The 15,308-nt window shown below is 50.9% G+C and overlaps 1 protein-coding gene and 1 long non-coding RNA gene across 3 annotated transcripts; both read left to right on the top strand.

The window, feature by feature from the left end:
* The first annotated feature begins 4,566 nt into the window (after window positions 1-4,566).
* LOC109025615 (uncharacterized) lies at window positions 4,567-8,841 on the top strand. Its single transcript, XM_019020654.3, has 2 exons — window positions 4,567-5,463; window positions 7,790-8,841. The coding sequence occupies exons 1-2, from the start codon at window positions 5,038-5,040 to the stop codon at window positions 7,853-7,855; spliced, it is 492 nt and encodes a 163-aa protein (XP_018876199.1). The 5' UTR covers window positions 4,567-5,037; the 3' UTR covers window positions 7,856-8,841.
* Window positions 8,842-9,147: 306 nt separating this feature from the next.
* Window positions 9,148-12,732, top strand: LOC129531857 (uncharacterized). 2 transcript variants are annotated; one of them, XR_008677296.2, is made up of 3 exons: window positions 9,148-9,599; window positions 9,938-10,285; window positions 11,044-12,068. It is a non-coding gene; the product is annotated as an uncharacterized lncRNA (long non-coding RNA). The 2 variants fall into 2 exon arrangements; XR_008677297.2 differs by lacking the exon at window positions 9,148-9,599 and adding an exon at window positions 12,115-12,732 and having other exon boundaries at window positions 9,761-10,285; window positions 11,044-11,919.
* Window positions 12,733-15,308: the final 2,576 nt, after the last annotated feature.

Genomic DNA, 15,308 nt, shown 5'->3' with positions numbered 1-15,308 from the left:
GTGCCACTGCACTCCAGCCTGGCGACAGAGTGAGACTCCGTCTCAAAAAAAAAAAAAAAAAGAAAAAAAGAAAAGAAAAGAATCAGTGATGGCAATTGAGCCCAGAGACTGTGGCCTCCCAGCCAGGCCACACACACTGCACACATCACTCTCTTGGCTCTGTCTCAGCCAGGTCCCACTCTCTCTGCACTGTGACTAGAATGGAGCTCTGTAAATATGGGTGGCATTAGCGCACACTCCACCATCAGTGGAGATCCTCCACTGATATAAAAACAAGACACCAAAATGAACTGCAGAGTCCTGCCTGTGGTCTCTGGGTTGATGGAAAGGGTATTTTGCAGGGTAACTGTGTGTTAAGGATACACTTTGGCTATCTCCCCTGGCAGGGTCAGTTGGAGGGAGAGCTAATCGCTCAGTAAACAGAGAGAAGAGAGATGCTTATACTTAATAAGCCATTGCAAATGGAAAAAGCAAGCTCCTACCCACCGTGATTCTCTCTAGAAACAAATGGCTTGGATCCAAGCACTACAAAGCCCTTTCAGAAAGCTGAGAGGGTCTCCGGGTCCCAGCGCCCCCAAACGTAACCCTTTTGTGTGGTTCTCTTTCTTGTGGAAGTAGCTTTAACAAGGGAAGAGGCAATGACTCTGTGTGTGTGTGTGTGTGTATACCACAGTCATGATTTTTTCTTTTGTCTTAAGTTATGGTACTCCTGATGTGCAGTTCACTCTTCTCCCTTGGGGGCAGATGGAGCAATTACAGGGGAGGGCCAGACTGAGGTGCTGGGTGTTCCCAATCCCCTTCCTTCAAGCCCCCTGAACCCTGAAGAGCGAAAGCAGCACAGAGCTCTAGCGGTTCAGCAAGTGGCAAAGCTGGCCTGGTGGCAGAAGGGAGGTCGAGGTCTCTGCCAAGGCTTGCTGCTCTGGTTTCTCTCATCTCTGGCCTGTGCCAACCATCCTGTCAGATGAAAGAAACAGTGTGGTTCGATGCGCCAAGTCAAAGCTCAGGCTGGGAGCCGCAGCCACGACCCCGTCTCCACAGTCGTTTACATTTATTATTTTGTGCCCACTCTGGATACTTTCACTTAAAATGTGGGAAATAAAAACACAAACCTGTCTCCCCAGGCTATAAAAAGGAATGACTAATATAAAAAAGGGGGAAAAAGAATCATAGAGCATTTTGTAGATACACTACACATAAATCCTAAGTAAGCCTGGCGTGGGGTAATGGCAAATACAGCCATGTGAGGAGATAGAGGGGCACTTTGTCCCTGAGAGAGCTCCAAAACCAGGGAATTCCAGGCGTGGAATGACAGCCTTCCTGCTTGCACAGTGGCTATTACTCGGCCCTTTTCTAGGAAAAAGGACTTCAAAGATTTCCACCAATCACCCACATGGCCAATGTCTAAGGCACTAGTATTTCTTTCCATTTCAATTTGAATACAGCAAGGAATCCAGGAAGAAGACAAGGAACATTTTTTTCTGTCTTCTACACTTAAGAGAGGGTGAATCTCTGGTTACTTTCTAGAAATAAGGAAAGGAAGAGCACTCACTAATAATATAGCCCTTTGAACTTCCAGCTTCTGATTAGAACCAGGGGCTTAAACATAATCATCCAATAGTGTTCGTTCTGTGTACTTCTCCATTTTTGTCATTTCTCTTCCTCCTGTTTCTAAAGCTAGATTCAAAAGTTAAAAGAGGCTGGGCATGGTGGCTCATGCCTGTAATCCCAGCACTTTGGGAGGCTGAGGTGGGCGGATCGCCTGAGATCAGGAGTTCCAGACCAGCCTGGCCAACATGGTGAAACCCTGTCTCTACTAAAAATACAAAAAATTAGCTGGGCATGGTGGTGCACGCCTGTAGTCCCTGCTACTTGGGAGGCTGAGGCAGGAGAATCGCTTGAACCCAGGAGACAGAGGTTGCAATGAGCCGAGATTGCACCACTGCACTCCAGCCTGGGCGACAGAGCGAGACTCCATCTCAAAAACAAAACAAAACAAAACAAAAACACAACACAACAAAACAAAAGTTAAAAGAGATTTACAATAAGTATTGGGATATTTCCATTCTGCTAAAACTTGTAGCTAATTTGCCAAGTCTTATTTCATTGTATTTGTACATTTGCTCTTTAAAAAAAAATGTTTCAAAACCACAATGAGATATCACTTCACACCAACTGGGATGGCTGTTACTAAAGAAACAAAAAACAACAAGTGTTGGTGTGTTGGTGAGAATGTGGAGAAACTAAAACTCCTGTGCATAGCTGATGGTAATGAAAAATGGTGCTGCTTCTGGGGGAAACTATGGAAGTTCCTCAAAAAACAAAAAAGAAAATTACCTTATGATTCAGCAATTCTACTTCTGGGTGTACGCTGAAAAGAATGGAAAGCAAGAACTTCAAGAGATATTTGCACTCCCATATTCACAGCAGCATCATTCACAATGGCCAAAAGGTGGAAGTAACTCAAGTGTCCGTGGACAGATGAATGGGTAAACCAAATGTAGTAAATACACACAATGGGGTCTTATTCAGCCCTAAAAGGGAAGGAAATTCTGCTACATGCTACAACATGGATGAACCTGGAAGATGTTAAGTGAAAGAAGCCAGTCACAAAAAGATGAGTATTGTGTGATTCCATTAATATGGGGTCCCTAGAGTAGTCAGATTCCTAGAGACAGAAAGTAGAATGGTGGTTGCCAAGGGCTGGGGGCAGGGGAAAATGGGAATTATAATTATTACTTAATGAGTAGCGAGTTTCAGATCTGTAAGATAAAAAAACTTCTGGAGATGGATGATGGTGATGGTTGCACAACAATGTAAATGTACTTAATGCCCCTGAACTATGCACATAAAAGGGTAAAAATGGTAAATTATATGTCATACATATTTTACTACTATAAAAAAGTGTTTTGAACATCTGACATCGTGTTCTACCTCCATAACATTTGTGACGGAGGAAGAATAGGTATTCTAATCTGCGTATAAACACAGGAAGACAGATAGAAGGCCTCAGTCCTCTAACAGTTTTGAGTCTGGACTGGTGAGATCTATCATCTTCCCCTGCAATCAGCCACCTGCCCAGCTACTTCCGGATGCCTCACCCTTTGCTTGAAGGCATAAAGATAGGTCCCCCACACTGTTCAACTCCAGGGCCAATGGCAGCTGTGGGGTCTGAGGAGAAGAGGTTTGGGCCTTACTGGCACCTCTCCTCCCTTCTCCTGCTTTCACATCTGGCCAGGGGCACTCCCATTCTGCTAGCTTCTCAGACTCCACCCAGCTCTCCTGACCCAACAGGAGTGCATGTTCCCGATTACCTCCCATGACCACTGGCTCTCCCGGTGGCTGGGAACCCTGGCGGGGAGGCCTGGGCCTCCTCAAGCTCCAGTCCCTCTGGATGGGTGAGTCCCTCCGGTGCCTTTGTCCTGTGTCCAACTTCCTTTGTCCTCTCCAGAGGTCTCTCCTGGGCTTCACCACTGGTCATGGTCCTCCAAACAGCAGCTCCCAATCCCCAGGACAGTTCTTCAGGATACCACTCCTTCCTCCCAGGAGACCCGCAGGTTTCAGCTCTCCTGGGGCCACTGCTGGACCAAGTCCTCAATTGCTTCCTTGCCATTATCCTCTTTGAACTCCCTCTCTCTCCTCTAAAAGCCCCTCTGGCTGCAGACTCCTTAATTGCGTGGCTGTTCCTTTCCAGAAGCAGGTGCGCCTGCCTCGGGCCTCTTCGGACTTTCCATCACAGGCCAAAGGAAAACCAGCGAGAGCTTGCATGACACCGGGGCCGTATTAAGACAGGCGCAAAACGATCCTTCCTCTTCTGTGCGCCTTAGGGAACGCCCGAAGGCATGCAAGGCTGGGGCTCAGGGGAGGGTCCCTGAGCGGGCAGTCAGGGCTGCCCTCAGGCCCTGGGCAAGGAGGTTTCCGGAGGCCCCTCAGTTCTCCAGTGTGTGTGTATGTTTTTGGTGGTGGTAATTGGGAAGCAGGGGGTCAAGACCCAGGAGTGCAGAGAGTGGGAGAGAGGATCTCCTCCGCCCATCCTGGGCTCCTGTCGGGCCTAACCTCCACCCAGCGTCAACTTTTTGCTGCTCCCGTTAGATGGCGCCCAAGACTTTCTAACCACTTGTGAAAGTGCTCCTGGCCCGGAACAAAAAGAACCGTGGGGTGTGAGTATGAGTGTGTGTGAGTGCGAGTGCGCGCGCGGGGCTGGCCACAGGGCACAGGAGTCGCCTGGCACTACGCGTGGCCCCGTCGCGGGTCGGGCCGGCCCAGGGCTGGGGCGCGCTCACGGGAGGAGCTGCGCGCGGCCGTCGGAGAACTTTCTTCTTTTCCCTTCGCTCTCCCTCTTGAGCTAGCGCCTAGGCCCTGGCCACTCTCCCGGAGAGAAGCCGGGCGACCCGGCCGCGGGCTCAAGCAGCCAGCGCCGGCTGCAAGTGACCGCGGTGCGCGGGCGGAAAGGGGTCCCGGACATGCGGGTCGGAGAGCTGGGACGCACACGACAGCCCCTTTCTCTGCCCTTACTTACCGGCCCAGCGCTCACAGCCGCTGCCCTGTTTTTAAGAGAATGGGGCAGGTGCAAGTTTGGTTGTTGCGGTTTTAGCCGCTCCAAGGAAATTGTTCAGTGTAAGGTTACCTAAGCGTACTGCGTGGGCGTGTTTCCAGAAACAAAGGGCAAACTTTCTTGCTCCCAAAGCCAGTGAAGTTAAACAGACTCCCTCATGAAAAGGCCCTTGGGGACCCTAGGGCGTCAGATGCTACAGCTAATTTTAAAATAACTGTTTAACAGGTGATTAGGGAGCGCGCTTTCTCTCCACCACCAAGTTTACCTCTTCTCCCACCCCCTCTAAAATAAGTGACTTGACGATAGGTGATCCCATCCCCTAGTCCTCTCCTTAATGCCAGTCTGGAGGCGCACTGTCAAGAAGCGATGCGTCTCCTCGCCCTTGAGAACCAGCGCGGAGACCTTCTTTTGTGCCTCTCCTTGGCTGTGAACTTTCCCGCGCGGTAGGTTCTCCTTTAAGAAAGTAGCATCCCTATGAATATTTAATGCTGTGCGCGGGCCGGCGGGGCGGAGGGGAGCCCACGGCCTGGGTTTCCGCGCGCGCCGAGACCCGGGCGCAGAGCGAGTGCGTCCGCACCAGCCTGGCCGCCGCGGGAACTCGGGGACCGGGAGGGCGGGGGTTAGCGGGAGGAAAGGGTAAGCTGAAGAGGGGCTGGGAACGGGAGGGAGGCTCGGGGCGAACGGGCCGTCGCGTTCATTTCCATAAGAAAGCTGAAATCGCAGTTGGAAGCAGGATTTCTCGCCCCTGCAGCCCTTCCCCCATACCCGGTTTTCTGCAAGAAGCGGGCTCCGGAGCTCAGAGCCCGAAGTGTGTGCTCTGGTCTTTGATGATGTTGATAAAATGTGGTTTCAAATGTTGTCCCGAAGAGGCCGGTTTCCTGTTTGTATGTGGAATGGAAGGACCGTGCCGGGTGAGTCCAGAACGCCGGGGAGCGGACAGGAGGAGCAGGGCTGAGGAGAGGGAGGGCGCAGCCGGCGGGCGCAGGGCATCCCTGAAGGGGAAGTTCTCCAGGGGGTTTTGAAAGGGGGAGCCAGGTTGAAACCAAGTTTCCCGAGCAAGGAAGAGTCTGTGTGTGTGTGTGTGTGTGTGTGTGTGTCTGTGTGTCTGTGTGTGTGTGTGTTCGGGGGTGGGGAGCGCGATGAGGGAAGACGTCACGAAAGCCCTAGAACCCAGGCGGCCCGCGCGTGGGAAGGTCTGGCAGGTCTTGTCACCTCCTTCTTCAAAGAGCGGGGGAAACTTTCGCTGGCCGCCGCTGACCCTCTTCCTGCGAAGGAATAAAGTGAACTTGCCCAGATACTGGATTCCACTGGCGGTTCAGTTGTTGAGTTCTTTCTGCGTTCGCATTGAGCATTGAGTTTCTTTTTGGCTTGCAGTGTGAACAGCAGCCATGTGACCTCAATTCTATATCATATATATATACACACACACACCTCCTAGGTACTTTATGATCCCATCTGGAGAAATTAAAGCCCAGATCTGTAATGTTTATTCTTAGATAGTTTACCAAAAGCAGGGGGGAAATGTGTGAGACACATGTCTGCAAATATAACAAAAGTACTTTCCCTTATGCTTGAAAAGTTGCCTGCAAATGGCTGGCTTCCGTTTACTGACTGCACCACCTGTACCTCTCCATGAAACTAAATGGAATCAGGAATAAAGCACCAATCAGATCAAGCAATTAAATACCAATTATGACTATTAATGACTTTATTACTAATGACTGGAGTTGAGGACTCCAAACCCAAATGAGGTAATCAAGCTGTTTTAAAATTCTGCTACCTAATATTTTTACCGCACTCCTTCCCCAAAATAGGAGGTTAAAAAAAAACAGGTTATGTTTTCAAAGAGTTCTCCAGTAGGTATTCATGGTCAATGTTGAACTTATTTTTCTCAGAAAGTTTATTGCTACTGCTGGTAAATAATGGAGTCTTCCTTTCTGGCTCTGCCAAGTTACGCAAAGTGTAACTGATGATGGTAGTTACACAATATATGGTGCTTGGTTTGGATGCAGAATTGGGATGGAGCAGGGGTGCTTTCTGTCTTCAATTACTCTGATAATCCGGCAGACCCTAGACGATTTTAAGGAACAAGTGTTTTAATTCTTCAGATGGGGTAATGGCTATTGGGATGTTTGGAAGGTGAGGAAATGAAGAATGGGGAACCCAGGCAGCAAAGAGAAAGAAGGAATTATGCCTATGTTTTGAATTTTCTTTTTGCTCATGGGTTGAAATGCCTTTAGCTTGTCATAAGCTAAGTGACTGAAAAGAAAAGGTTACTGAGAACAGTATATTGGTGTAAAGGCTACTGTGTAGCTGGGTTTATTTATTACTGAAGATGATTTGCCAACCCTCCTTGCCTCTTGATTGACACCCCTTCTTATCCCAAATGGAAGTCCCTGTTCATTCTGGGATAGGAGGAGGAGGCCTGGAGGGAGGAAGGGAATAAATTTCTGCTGGAGTCCATGAGAAGAAAGGAGGGGGCAGTTAGTAGGGATTCTTTAGTCACCATGAAGCAGGCAGGCTAGGCAGCTGGGCACTTGGAGGAGCCAGCAGTTCATCTTGATGTAGGTCATCTCTGCTCATTGTCCCATAGTTTAGCTCTTCAGGACACAAGGAGTGTTTGGAACAATGAACTTCAAGTCCCTGGCTTGGGATATTTCCCCTTCACCTTCCTCCTAGGTGGAAGCCTACAGCAGCAGCAGCAGCATCTGGTTCTGATGTGTTTACCAGGCTGGTATGGAAATGCCCAGGCTGCATGCATGGCAGAAACCTGAGCTGCTAGTGACAAGCACACTCCTCTGCTAAGCAGCGAAAAGTTTTGATACTTTTTGAGCACTGGGTGGCCTCTTCTCTTGATGTGAAGCGCATGAGCCCCCCTCCCCATTTCTATTTGTCAGAGTTAATTGCCCTGCAGTGGGGCAGCTCACACCTCAGGCAGTGCCAAGAAATACAGCAGGGAAGGAATCCTGCACAGGTAACAGGATGGCGTGGCATTACCTTAGACACCTAGGGGTTCAAAAACCTCAGTGGAATGAAATGGGCCTGGGGTATTCTCCCTTTGGTGCCTCCCTAGGGACAAGCCTCTTTGGCCTGGCCTAGACTGTGGGCAGCTTATGTATGATGGCCCTGAGTCCTGAAGGTGAAGCTAGTCACTTTCTGTAAGTGGACAGTCGACCCAAGAGGCAGTTCTAAAGAGGAGAGCCTGAGGTGTCCACAACAATTTCTTTTCTGTTCCAGGGCACCAAGAGGCACCCTGAGAACTCAGAGGACCCAGAGGCTCCCCTCAAGCAAATTCCCCGCTGACCCTGGACACCCCTTGAAAGAGGGGGCAAGAGGCTGCCACAAGGCTCATCTTATAACTCCCAGCAAGGACTCCCAGCAAACAAGTTCAGCTTGGGATCTGCCCACCACCAAGCCTGGCTGGGAGGTGGGCGGGGAGCGGGGGGTGGTGGAGAGGCAGAGTCCCTGAACAGGGAAAAGGCAATCAGTTGTTCCCCTTTCTGGTGTCAGAGGCAAAGAAGCCTGAAGGGCTGGTGGTGGTGCTGGCTCTGGGTTTATTGACTCTGTGATCCTGTCCAGCTGTCCTACAGGGAGTTCCAGAGCTCTCCCAAAGTGCATGAGGAACTGCACAAGTAGGACTGGGGCACAATACCAGAAGCTATTTGTCTCCTAGAACCTGGCACCCCCTCCACTTACCTTATAGGAGACCCACATCACTCAGTTCCCAGGACACCTGGTGGGAGAGTCTGGTGAGATTTGGAGGCAGACTTCCTCTACTCACAACTTGTTTGAAAATGGACATAAAGAGGAGAACAGACACTCCATCGCCCCTTCAGGGCCTCCTTTGTGTCACAAAACCTATCCCCTCCTAGGGCACCCTTGACATTCCCCTAGGTGGGCCTACACATTGTTCAGAACCTGTCCCCTGTACCAAAATAAATATAAATGAGTTTGTTTCTTTAAAAGAAATATTACAGCTTTAAACTTTTCCCAGCCGGAATCCACCTAATTTCATCAAGGTCTCTTGCTAGCAGCCATAACCCAGGACAAAAGGGCTTCTCCCTAGGGAGGCACCAAAGGGAGAATACCCCAGGCCCATTTCATTCCACTGAGGTTTTTGAACCTCTAGGTGTCTAAGGTAATACCACCACCATCCCCACCTGTTTTCAGTTCTTTCTTTGTGGCTTAAGATTGCATTTTAGGAGGGTTTATGTAATGTTGTTCACGTCAGCAAGTCTCCCTGCCCCACCCTCACCCCATGTCCTATATGGAATTATAGTTGGAAACCACACACACATAGAAAATCTTTGAAGATTTTTTTCTGCTATTCTTCCTGACTAGAAGAGTTGACAAGACATAGACACATTCAGTTGCATAAAATACAGTAGCGTGATCAGCCTAAATGCATCTCATTTGCACTGTTTGTAACCAGGGGTGGGGGCTTGTGTCACTCATTGCCTCCACCTCCTCTGCCCAAACCAGACCCGCCAGCTGGAATTTCAGAGCATGCCCCAAGGCAGCAGCCATTTGGGAAGTGGAAGCCCTAGGCCACCCCAGTCCAGCAGGGGTGGGGGGTGGATAGCGAAGGTGTCTGGAGGTCTGGCCTGAGGGCTTGGACCAACTTTGGCAGACCTGGGCTCTGGGAGGCTTGGCCGGTGGGTGCCCGCAGCTGGAAGTTTGAGGTCTGCAGCGATGCTTCTGAGCTTCTCCTGAGTTGAGTTCAAGAAAGGGGACACCAAGAAGTAGGGGAACAGTCACTGACTATATTTTACATCCACGCCTACCCCTTTCCCAGAGTTGTGTTCTCACCACCCACTTTGTCGGCGGAGGAGAAACACTGCTGCCTGACGGGTTCTTGCACCTGCTCCTAGCCCTGAACTCGGGCCCTGAGCTCCTCACTGCTGCCCGCTCTGCGCTGAGCCCCACCCCTGAGACCGCGAGGTGCCAGAGCAGCGCCTCTCCCACCAACTCCTAGACGCCTGTAGGAGCTGCGCCGGAGCCTTCAGAACCCCGTGAGGGTGTGGGGGTGAAGTTGGAGGTCATCCGGGTGATTTTTTCTTACTTTTTCCTAATTGTTCTCCTGCGTTGATTTCAACTCTTCCAGTCTCCCGGTGCTGGGGCGCCAGTCCTTTCCCACCAATTCCTACCCACCAGCTGGAGGTCGGGGCCCAGGGTTACCCCAGAGTTCTATGGTGGCAGGGGGCGCCGAGTAGAGGGGCGGGAGGAGCTGGGTCCTCGGGAACCAAAGGGGACCTCAGCGGGGGCGGAGTGCGCAGCCTTGGCTGCTGGGAAATGCCCAACTAGCCGCTGTGAGTGCCCACAGCGCGTCGTGGGGGCGTCCGTTCTGCAGCTCGGGTGACTCAGACGCCCTGCCAACCCCACCAGCTCCCGGCTTCTCGAACGCTCTTCTGATCGCCCAGCGGGGAGACTTCAGGGCCTGCCTCGTCAGGCCAGATTGCAGCCCGCGACCTTCCCGGATCAACCAAGGGCGAGGCCTGTTGCCCAGCAAGGCTGCCACCTAACTGAGCCTCCCGGGGAACAGCCATGACCAAAGCCCCGCGGGCCCAGGCGCGGGCACCTACCCCTACCCGCTCAGGCTTGTGGGAGCGCAGGGGCAGAGGCCGAGACGCTGGACTTTCAGCCCCACACCTCTGACAACCCGGGCACGTCTGCGGAGCCCGGGGGAACAATCAGCGGGCTCTGCGTCCCGGGAGCTGGGGACACGCCTGCAAGGTGTGTGATCCATTAAAGATCCTTAGTACTAGTTTTGTAGGGAGCCTTTGTTATAGCTTTGTCAGCCTGCGCGCCTTCAGCAGCTCCCCCTCCCGGGCCCCTCGGTTCCCTCCGGGCTCGTCCCCAGAGGAGAGGGCCTGGCGCAGAGGATCTGCCCAGGATCAACTGCCCTCTTCCAGATCCCCTTCTGCGAGATTCTTTTCCTTTGGTTACAATCTCCCCTCCGTGCCTGGGGCAGATAAACACGGTTCGCCCCGCCTGCAGTATTGGGGCGATGCTGTCCTGGAAGAACGGGCTTTCTGAATGTGACCTCGGGATGCTGCAGCGGCGCAATGCTGCTACTGCTGAATGAGTAGCTCTCCTGCCACCGCAGGGCGACTGCGGTGGGCACAGCAGGGCGCACAGAGGAGGGGGTAATCTGCCCGCCCAGGCTAAGGATTTGAGGGTTCTGACAAAAAAGAGCTGGTTGAGGATGACACAGTTGTGAACTAACCTGGCTCCTACTACCCCACAGGGCAACCAGGTCCCAGTAGTCTTGGGTACCACTGCCCCCACCATACCACCATTGTAAAGTATGGACTCCTGCTTAGCCAAGGTGCAGCTCTAGGCAGGATCTCTGAAGGATGCTCTGGCACACAGATGGTGCAGTACGACTTTACCTGCACACAAGCTTACATGTGCCCTGTCATATATGGCTACACGTTTCCCCATTTCCCCACAGTCTTCCTATTTAACTTGTCTTCATTCCTCCTTTCTAGGGCTTTCCGCCTGCACACAGTCATTTGGAGAAAATCAAGTGAGTGCACTTCTCCCCACAGAGGATTCTGTATGTTATGTAACACACTCACACTGGGATTCCTCAGGTTACCATTTTGCCCCAACTCAGCCAGCACTTGGTTTTCTGGCGGGGGTGTCAGGATGATGCAAATGGAGGTGGAAGCTTCATTCCCTGGGGGCTTTTATTCCCCTCCTTGAAGCCCCAGTTCAAGGCCCAGGAACAAAGGGGAAAGGTAACTGATCTCTCTTTTGGTCTTTCTCTCCCCTCACTTCCACCCCTTCACCTGCAGGCCCTCCTCTTTGATAAATAGAGGAAAGCCCGTGGGATCAGGTACATATGTAAATACTGCTGACCTCGGCCGCCCCTCCTCACCGAAAAGCAGAAAGCCCGTTTCAGGTGCAGGCTGCTCCGTGCCTTTGAGTGTCCACCACTTCTATTCCCCCAGACTGCTTGGGACTCAAGGCCACTCACTTAATATCCCTCTCTTGTTAAAAACATTCAGGACAACTATTAAATAGTTATTGGAAGAGTTAAAGACCTTCTTTCAGGAGTGAAACGTTTTTAAAGCTGTGCTTGGCATACGTCTTTAAGGCGTACAAAGTAGAATCAGTAGACTTGCCTGAGCGATTTTGAAATTTGAAAGATTTCTCCCCATGAAATGGTAATTTAAAATAGTTCGTAGATGTTGTTTTGTTCTATGATGGCTTTTTCACCATTGTCACCTAAAGATTCTCAAGACCAAGCTACTAAGACATTTCTTTTCATTTGGTTACTTTCTGGGTGATACTGTGCTTTCTGATTAGACCTATTTAATTTATTTTTTTAACTCTGCAGGAGAGTTTTCAACCTTGGAAATGTAAGTGAAACACAGACTCACCCTCCTTCTGAGACCTTGATAGGGGCAGAAAGGAACAAATCTGGCTAGCCCCCCTCACACCTGGAAGTTTCCCTGTCTAAACCTGGGTACAATGAGGGTGGTGGGTTTTGTCACCTTTTATTTTATTGCTGGCTCAAGGAAAATTCTTTGAAATGAACATCTATTCTATTTCAGTGTGCAATGTTCCAGCCGACTTAATGGGCTTGCCTTATGCGGAGAGGCAGTCCTGCAGGACAGAGCTAATGTGTGGTCTCCCAGGAAGCTCATCAGAACACCTCTTGTCCCTTTTCTTTAAAAGAAAAAAAATTTAAAAAGTTTTTGCTTCCATCTCAATGTCCATTCCATTATTTTGTAGCTACAATAAAGAAACATGGGCAGCAGTGATCATTCTTTTTGTCCTATGTAATCATGTCTAGTGTTAGGAACTTACAAAGCCCCAGACATACCTCAGGTGTATTCTGCACTTTTCACATTTATTCACTGCTCACTGGGTCACACAGATAATTCACACTTGATTCCACCTTCCTCTGGACAACTCTCCCTCAAACAACACCCCTCTATCAACTTATAGGGAAAGGAGATTCACTTAGAGAAAACTTCTTGAATTAAAGACCAGACTCAGTTTCGCCAGGTAACTGATCCTGGCCATACCGGTGACTAGGAAGTCATCACCTAACACTCTACCTAGATATAAACTCTCAGGAAGGAGGCAGGCCGGTGGGGACATTTCCACAGACATTTCTAAAACTGTGGCAACTGAGTACATTTTACAGATACAATTTTGGTACATTCCCATCCAGCTTAAGGCATTTAAAATGCAATTTTGTTCACACGCATGTGCGCGCACACATACACGCACATGTCAACTAGGGTGATATTAACAGTCCGTTTCCACTGGGCAATTCTGTGACAGCAACTACAACTAACAAACTTCTTTTCTGAAGAGTAAAAAAGAAAACAAAAGCCTCTCCATCTATTTTAAAAGGTTATTTTATATTGTTTAGCATTCTTTCGAAACAGGAATTGGCTGGACACTTCTCCCTTTTCAAAGAACAGGTAAACTACTCTCCCACCCACCCCCTCCCCAAGACCAAGCCATTTTTTAAAGCAAAAATTTCTGTTTCCAAAGGAAGAAAAATGAACAAATTCCATTAATGAATTACATACATGGAATGTGGCTTGTCTAGGACATTTGTATTTGTAAATAAATGGCTCCCTGTTTATTATGTATGTTTTACTGGAAAAAAAAACCAACTCTAATGCCTCTGAGCATGTTATAATACAGCAAATATTTCCACTTATGGTTTAAGTTCCACTGTTTCTTGGTACTCACTAGAAAGAAATCGGGTTACATGGAGTCACTTGTGGGGTTTAAGCGTCCAGGCTGACTTGGGGACGCGGCACCTCTAAAGTTCTCATGTTTGCCAAAGTGCGGGGAGAAGGGGGAATGGCTCCCTAGGAATCTTATGGGGATTAATCTGGGGTTTCGCCTTTGTCCCGGGATCTTTCTAAGGCTCACCACGGCCTCCGTCTGCAGCTTCAGAAGCGAAGCCGGCGTGCGATCTCCTTGGCGGGCGGACTGGGCACAGTCCCTGCCTTGCCCTGCTGCCGGCGCCCGCACACCGCGGTCTCAGGATCTCCCCGTAGGCCTAGGCCTGCAGTCCTCGGGCGGAGACGGGGCCTGGGGGAGCGACCCTCACCGGGCCAGGCACAGGCAGCTTACCCTGGTGCCTGTAGGGTGCTCGAGTTTCCCACACGCGGGAAGCGGAGGCGTAGGCCAAGCGCCGGGGGCTGCCCAAGAACTCCACCGCCCCGTGCGGCGCGCAGGGCCTGGCGGCGCGAAACTTCCACAAAGCCGCCGGCCGCCTCCGGCCTTGCCTCCACTCCGCAGTCCCAGCTGCCTAGACCTCGGTGTCTTCCCAGACAATGAGCCCTGCCAGTGCACTAGGCTGTTCCGCTGTGACTTCTTCTGCCCGCACATGGGGACCCGAGCGAAAGGTTATGGGTTGGAACAAGTCAGCGCATCTCCTTCCACGCGCCGCGTCCTTCGGGAAGACAAACAGAGTACGCCCCCCACGTCAATTTCGGGCCCTGGTCTGTGGGCTGGGCCACAGTCCTGGAAGACCCAAGGGGTCACGGGTCCAGATCCGTCTTTACTTTGTCCTCCGCTCCAGGGCTCCAGGGCCCTGGGCAGCAGAGAGGTGGATTTCAGAGAAAGCCCGGGTCAGCCAGGCCTTGAACTCAGCCCCTCTGAACTCCACCGTCAGCAGCGGGGGCGGCAACTCAATTCTCCTGGGAGGAGGCTGCACCCCCCCAGAACGGAAAATCCGCAAACGTCGCGCAGAGACCCACAGGCATTTCTACCTTTCCTTCCACAAGCCCTGCAGAAAGTTATCGCCAGAACCTCTGGAACCTGAGCCGACTCCAGCCTCCAGCAACTCCCTCAACCTTCCAGGGAAACTTTCAGAAGTTTCCCTTTCCTTCGCTCCTCAATTCCTTGGACTTTCTCCAGCCCCCAGGTTTGTTCATTACTCTGCTGACTGCCCTTTAGTCTCTAGGGCTCCACAGGCCTGAGTGTTTCCAGAATAATAATAATAATAATAATTGTTATTATGAGGCTGGGGAAGAACAGGATCAGAGGGTAGGAGGGACTGAGGGAGAGAGTGCACATGTTTATGAAAAGGTTTATTTAAACCTGTGTTTCAAAAGGGTTCAGTTGACAATTATCAGTAACCCCGATAGACAACTCCATTAAAAAAAAGAATTTACTATTGCTCTTGAAAGCCGTTATTTTTTCCATCGCTTTTTAGGAAGATAGATGAACAAAACATCGCGTTTCAAGCCATTTTGATCTGTAATTGAAAGGCAGGATCGGTTTGTATTCTCCTACGGCTTTTACAGAAGTTGCAGTGATCCAAAGTCGGGTTGCTGTGTCAGAGTGGCATTTTTATTAATGAGAATACAAAAAGCTTGCATATTCTTAGCCCTGCTTGAATTTAGTTGCTAAGCAACGGGTGTATGGTAATTCATCCGCGAAATTTAAATCTTTGAGAAAGGTTCGTGCGTTTTGCTGAATGGTCGCCACGAGGAAAACAACTTGTGGGACCCACAGCAGCTGCCACAGTCTGGCCGCCCGGCCGTGCCGGGCCGAGCAGGGACCCGGCCGCCCCACCGCGACCGCCACCGCCCCACCTCCGCGCCCAGCCCTGCCCTCCCTCCCGGAGAGAAGCGAGCTTTGGACGCCCGGCTGCCTCGGGTCCCCCTCCCCCTCCGCCTCTTCTGATCCGGGGTTTTCACCGGAGGCAGGCCTTACACCTGACCCAGTCGCCTGTACCCCTAGGGCTTCGGGGTCCAGACTGCGAATTTCC

The sequence above is a fragment of the Gorilla gorilla genome, chromosome 12, assembly GCF_029281585.2.
Source record: "Gorilla gorilla gorilla isolate KB3781 chromosome 12, NHGRI_mGorGor1-v2.1_pri, whole genome shotgun sequence".
Lineage (NCBI taxonomy): Eukaryota > Metazoa > Chordata > Mammalia > Primates > Hominidae > Gorilla > Gorilla gorilla.
The sequence above is the reverse complement of the archived record's forward strand: the minus strand, read 5'-3'. Positions and strand labels throughout refer to the sequence as shown.